Source organism: Hypomesus nipponensis, chromosome 22 (assembly GCF_054491055.1).
Source record: "Hypomesus nipponensis isolate SF chromosome 22, ASM5449105v1, whole genome shotgun sequence".
NCBI lineage: Eukaryota > Metazoa > Chordata > Actinopteri > Osmeriformes > Osmeridae > Hypomesus > Hypomesus nipponensis.
Window position 1 is genome coordinate 7,152,511 of NC_140382.1, and position 6,865 is coordinate 7,159,375.

The window sequence follows — 6,865 nt, forward strand, 5'->3', positions numbered from 1 at the left end:
ACAAAGCAAGTTATTTATCTATCTGTTTCTGTATGGATCTATCTAAACCAGAAGATCCTTTTTCTCGAAAATGAACTTTGCTTCTCATAAGGAAGTTATTCATGGCTCAATGAACATTGTTCTTCCTGTTCCCTAACACGTCTTTATTACCAAAACCATAATCAAAACCTCTATGGTGTGCTATTTATGTTATGTATCTTTGTTACCATATGCCTCGTGCTACTTATTTCAGTTATTTCGTTTAATGTGTCCCCTCAACATCTTGACCACTGACATGGTATTTTGCTGGTATCGTTGACATTGTAACTTGCGAGGAGACAGCTGAACACAAGCACAAACAGTAGACATACAAATACACTTTATTTTGAAATTCCAATACCGCAGCCCACACCACCGGAAGTTTCGATGTTACACAGACTAGAGCCAGAGAGGCCACAGTTACTGCCCTGTGCTGTCAGTCGGGTTGACAGCTAGGTGGCTAACCGGTGGCTTAGCTTGAGGCTGTTTGGATAAGCTCGGTCGTTTGCTAGAACCCTAAATCTCTCCACAAAATACCAATCATGGCCCTTCTGGAACTTGCCATGCAAGGATTCTCTATCTTTGGCTTCATTTTATTTTTTGTATTGTGGCTCATGCATTTCATGTCCATCATCTATGTGTAAGTATCGGCACCTAACGATAGCTGGGTTAGCTATGACTGTTAACCAACGTTAGTTAGCTTGTTAACCTAAGCTACCAATATAAACACATTAGATGCTGGTAGCTACTGAACCTGTTTTTAAAATCTTAATTGTATAGGGCATGTACTCTGTTTTGTTGACGAAAAGATCTACCTCCGCATAACACATACATAGTTAGTCTAGCTAGGCTATATGGGGATCTTGTCTTGGTTGCTAGCCAACCATGTAGAACCATTTAACTAGCTAGCTAGGCAGAATAGCGACTAGTTGAGTGGGATCTCTCCGGTGGTCGTGGTCACACGATCAGTGATGGCATGAGCGTTTTTTTTAACTAGCAACGTATTACAACGTTTGTCCCTTAATCGACTTTATTATTATACAATATCATAAATAAATAACTTAATGCCAAACATACACATCAATTGATTTAAATGCATGTTGTTCCCTACATTGTTGCATCTTTGTCAACATGAAGGGAATATCTTATAAAGCTAGGCTCAAATAGTTGTGCTAACGTTAGCGTCTGGTTAACTAGCTAGCTAGCAATTTAGTTCTGCCAGTGGTATTTACCATCCCAACTGGTAAATGTTTTGTGTAGGATGATGTGTGCCTTGGCCAAACCCTCAACAGTTCTGATGTACCAAGGAAGTTATCCTAGTTAATCTATCGGTTTTAGATTATCGCAGTTGTCAAATTGCAGCCTTTACACAATCAAAATGTTAATCCTGACTCAGTTAGACCATCATCCCGTTGGCTAACCATTAACATCTATTTAATAGTATCTAAAATGATCTTGCAGTGAGTGAAAGGTAGGTCTCTAGTGAATCAAGTTCCCTCTCTCCTTTTATAATATTTGTAGCCGCCTCCATCTCAATAAGAAGACGCCTGAGAACAAACAGCCCTACAGTAAACTAACGGGTGTCTCGTTGCTGAAGCCACTTAAAGGAGTGGACCCCAATCTCATCAACAACTTGGAGACCTTCTTTGAGCTGGACTATCCCAAGGTAAACACCTATGTGCATTACAAACCCCTACATGTACAATCAAAGTAATTTTAAAAGGAAATATAGAAATATTTCAACTTAATTTTTGTCGTTATCAAAGGGCTTCCACAACAGAAGCTCTCTCGAGTTTGATCAAACCCATGTAATTTTTCCTTGATTCACAGAAGAAAACACACAGACACACACAGACACACACACACACAGACAGACACACACACACACACACACACACACACACACACACACACACACACACACACACACACACACACACACACACACACACACACACAGAGAGCAACACTTCCCACATCTCTGATTGGCTTCCTTGCCCAGTGAAAGCTGCAGCATTAGCTAGTTGTCCAACACGTTGCAGTAACACCTTCAGAGAGATGCTACTGGTCAGTCTGTGTAGTCTCTTTTGTCTCTCTTCCTCTCTTTTGTCTTCCTCACCCGTCCACTCCCATGCCCACTCTCTCTATTCTCTCCTCAGTATGAAATTCTGCTGTGTGTTCAAGACCAAGATGATCCAGCCATCGACGTGTGCAAGAAGCTCTTGGGAAAATATCCCAACGTTGATGCCAGGTTGTTTATTGGTAAGCTTCTAACCACCTTCCGCTCGCCAAACAGTGGCTGTATTATTATTTGGTGTGTGTGTTTGTGTGAATGTGTGCTGGTGTAGGTTATCGTGTAATTGTTTGTTACTTGTGTGTGTGTGTGAGAGAGAGATGTAGTGTTTATTCTGCATCTAAACTGACTGTGTGATACAGGGGGGAAGAAGGTTGGCATCAACCCTAAAATCAACAACCTGATGCCCGGGTATGAAGGTGCTAAGTATGACCTGGTATGGATCTGTGACAGTGGCATACGAGGTAAGGCAGCCATCCCATTGCCCCGCCCCACGGCTTACGTGCAACCAAACCTCGAAGGAAAATTCTGTGAAAACCAGTTTCAATGTGCCTTGCGTTTGTCCACAGTGAAACCGGATACCTTAACCGATATGGCTAATCAGATGACTGAGAAGGTGGGGCTGGTTCATGGTCTCCCATATGTGGCCGACAGGCAGGGCTTTGCTGCTACCTTAGAACAGGTGAGTTTAGTTTCTTTGCAGACGAGTAGAACCTTAGAATAGGGAAGGAGTCCTGTGGAGCTAATGAGACCAACAAAGAAACCCCCCCCCCCCCCCCAAAAAAAACAACCTTTTCCCCGTGTGCGTGTGCTGCAGGTGTATTTCGGCACGTCCCACCCACGCTCCTACATCTCAGCCAACGTGACAGGGATCAAGTGTGTGACGGGGATGTCCTGCCTCATGAGGAAGGACGTCCTGGACCAGGCTGGAGGCCTCATTGCCTTCGCCCAGTACATCGCTGAGGACTACTTCATGGCTAAGGCCATAGCTGACAGGTGAGGGCTTTTGTTTGTGTGCGCGTCTTGCTTTGTTTGCATACGAGTGCGCATATTTCCCGTGTGTGCCTGTATGTAAACCATGTGTCTCCCAATGTCTAACTGGAGCACCGGTCTTACAGGGGATGGAAATTCTCGATGGCAACACAGGTAGCCATGCAGAACTCGGGCTCCTATTCCATCGCGCAGTTTCAGTCGCGAATGATCAGGTACCTTGGCCGCCCTAGTGGCTTGGGATCTGGTGGTTCCTGCTAGTCCCAGCTTCTCGCCATAGTCCCAGCTCCAGTCCCAGTACTGCACTGTACAATCCACACCACTGTAGGGTGCGTGTGGTACCCAGGGTGGAAGAAGCCCGTTCTGACGCTGCCATTTCCCTCCAGGTGGGCCAAGCTGCGCATCAACATGCTGCCCGCCACCATCTGTGAGCCCATCTCCGAGTGCTTTGTGGCCAGCCTCATCATCGGTTGGGCAGCCCACCATGTCTTCCGCTGGGACATCATGGTGTTCTTCATGTGCCACTGCCTGGCCTGGTTCGTTGCTGACTACATACAGCTAAGAGGAGTTCAGGTAAAACACCCACACACATCCCCACACACACACTGGACTATATTGGGCCCTGTGGCCTATGCTACAAAACATGATTTGGGGTTAGCGAGGGACCTTCAGGTTTATCCCTGGGTCTTCAGTGTCACAACAGTGGTTCACTTCTTACCAGGGTAAGTCGCCATGGTACCTTATGCTGCACACCTAGACGGCTCCAGAGCAGGTTTTGTTATAGATAACAGATCGACCCGTATGAAAGCATCTCCTACTGACTAATCAGTTCTCTTGGAAAATGTCCTAATTGTTATCTAGAACATCCGGTGACTTCAGTGGGCAAATCCTTTGTGTCTGACAAAACACTTTGGCTTTCCTGATGAGTATCTTTGTAGCCTTTAGACCATTATTATTATTAACAGAGACTGATTAAAGAAGGAAAGCCTTATAACTTGTTGACCTTTATATGATTTGCATGTAAGTAACCTTAGTTACTGGTTTGAATTATGTTTTGTATTTGTTCCTTATTTGCTCAAAAAAACATTTAATAGTGTCGTGCAGCTAAAAGAACAAGGCTAAAATAGTTTTACACCCATGAGAATACTGTGACACATTCATTTAATGGAATAAACAATTGTAATCATGGTCAGATCTAGGCCTACTTGTGCCTTAATGATGGGCCGTGATATTGGAAAGCCTATAAATGTTTTACTAGCTTTCCTTGCTGCCTTCGGCAGCGGCAACAGTTGGGCTTTTAGCCTGGATTCCATTCAAAATGTGTCAGGTTTATTTAATATTATAGTTTGCTCATCTTGTGTAAAATATGCGTCTGTGGTAGACTTGTCCATTTTCTAGGAGCAGTCCATGTTCTGTTAAGTGAACGTGCTCATGGCTAGATGAGGGATGAATTTAGGAGTTGATAACCACTGTCGAGACGCGGCTTAGAGCGTTGGCGGTCGTTAGTCTTAGCAAAGCCCGCTCATTAAAATATATCCCAGGTATGTCGAACTTGCTTCGTAGTACAGGCCTCTGGACTATAACTAACCCCAACTCCACCCCTGTCCCCCTGCAGGGCGGCCCTCTAGCCTTCTCCAAGCTGGACTATGCTGTGGCCTGGTTCATCAGAGAGTCGATGACCATTCAGATCTTCCTGTCTGCGCTGTGGGACCCCACCATCAGCTGGAGGACCGGCCGATACCGGTTACGCTGCGGCGGCACCGCCGAGGAGATCCTGGACGTATAGCCACACCCGTTCTGGTGCTCGGACTCATGGGAGCAAGGTTCCATGGAAACCAAGGTTCCATGGAAACCACACTGAAGGACACGCTCACAGACAAGCGTGGCAGCTGCCATGGAGAAGACATAAACTTGAAGAAAGTTGAATCTTTTTCTTTTTTTCTTTTCTTTCTCTGAGAAGGAAGTCCTTGTTTGAGTGTTTTTAATTTGTGTGTTAAAATGTGTTAGGTTGTTATTTATGTTATTGGTGCTCTTAAGAAACCTCACATGGAAGGCAGAAATCCTTTAGAACCTTCTACACAGGAATAAAGAGTTAGAAAGGAGGACATGGTGTGTGTGTGAGAGAGGGAGAAGGAAGGAATGAAGGAAGGATTATTGGCTTGAAGTGCAGGTTTTTCTGTTGTGGGTGGTCTGACCCCAGTGTTCGAGGTCCAGTAAAGGTCAACAAACAGACATTAGGATAGAATCATCCTTAGGGTCAAGATTTAGCATTTAGCTTAGTAATTGTAGAAATGTTATGTGTCTATCCGCTAGGAAATGTAGGACCAGTAATCTGGTAATGATGCATGTTGGAACGTTCAGATCGCAGACTCAATCAGAGGGATAACGTTCCTCAATCCTCACCAATGTAAATACACCAGATCCACGTAGATCCACCAGAGGAACAGCTAAAAGAACCCCTCCCCAACCCCACAGCCTACTGTGTCCTAGACACACCTTCCTCACTGCAGACACATTTTCATTGGTCAATCCAGAATGGCCACTTCCTGTAGAGCGTTGGCTAACCCCTCCTCCGGTCATTGTGGTGGGAGTCAGCTGGCTGTCCAGTTGGCTGATTGGCAGGCTATCTGGTTGGCTGCTTGGTTGGCGGATGGCTTCATTGATTGCTGGCTGTCACCTTGAGCTCTGTTTACCATTTCTCACCGTGCTCTGAACGAAGACACGGCCTGTGTTCTACAGTGTCTTCAGATATATATCAAATTAATTTTGGTGTATGAAATAGCCAAACTGTACAAATGCTTCAGTCCTCTAGCCTTACTCATTTCATTTGGTTTGAATGGTGTGTGTTTGTGTATGGGTGGTAAGGTGTTGAGTTACCACATTAATGTCATTGTTTCAATATTGCCCTCCTGGGATTATTCCAGACATGTATCATCTTGTCGAAGGTTCTGGATCCACCCCACCATCCCACCACAACTGGCAGCAGTATTTAGGGAGTGGATAACAAACAGGGTTGGGCAGGACAGATGCAGAATCATGTAATGACGCGTGTGGAGATCACACTGTGAAGTACTGTGTGGATTTGAGTTTTTTTTGTTGTTATGACGCAGCTCAGAACGGAACAAGATGGAACCATTGGAAAGAATGGGATCATGAGTCATTATCGTTGTCATCTGAGACTGGTTTTATTACCCAATGCTGCAACTTGTCTCATATCAGCTCACATGGCCAACCCCACACTGTCAAAGACATACAGTATGTGTAAAGTGTTGTCACAAAATTGTATGATTTCCTGTATATGGCTGTATATTTATGAAGTTTGGTTGATACCATTATTTTCACAGCGTAACATTAATTTATTCTACCAGTAGGTAGGTATTGAATCTGTTAGCAGTGAACAAGAAGGCTGGACAAACTTGTTGTTAAATATCTTAACTTGTTTTTATATGAAATGTTTTCTGTCATGTTTTGTAGTGAGCGTTGGGGGGGGGGGGGGTCTGTGATGCAAGAGGAATAGTAAAGCTTTATGAACATAGTCATTTCCTTTTTTCCATACGCCTAGAGAACCAAGCGGTGGGAGAAACCAAACTGAAACTGGCATTGCACCAATAGAGCTGACAAACCAGTAGACCGGGGTGGGTCCACGAGACTTAAGGTCGTTAAGATGATGCAAAAAAAATAAAAATAATTGTAAACCGATACCAATAAACTGTACATGGGGTGGAATGGAAGTGGTGTAAGCCTGGGAAGTTTGCCCCGTGAAACACAAAGTACTGGAGCATA

The 6,865-nt window shown here is 44.5% G+C and overlaps 1 protein-coding gene across 1 annotated transcript; it reads left to right on the forward strand.

The window, feature by feature from the left end:
• Nucleotides 1-394: 394 nt before the first annotated feature.
• Nucleotides 395-6,534, forward strand: ugcg (UDP-glucose ceramide glucosyltransferase). Its single transcript, XM_084687163.1, has 9 exons — nucleotides 395-658; nucleotides 1,540-1,684; nucleotides 2,178-2,280; nucleotides 2,455-2,556; nucleotides 2,662-2,774; nucleotides 2,910-3,088; nucleotides 3,211-3,297; nucleotides 3,469-3,655; nucleotides 4,698-6,534. The coding sequence occupies exons 1-9, from the start codon at nucleotides 561-563 to the stop codon at nucleotides 4,866-4,868; spliced, it is 1,185 nt and encodes a 394-aa protein (XP_084543289.1). The 5' UTR covers nucleotides 395-560; the 3' UTR covers nucleotides 4,869-6,534.
• Nucleotides 6,535-6,865: the final 331 nt, after the last annotated feature.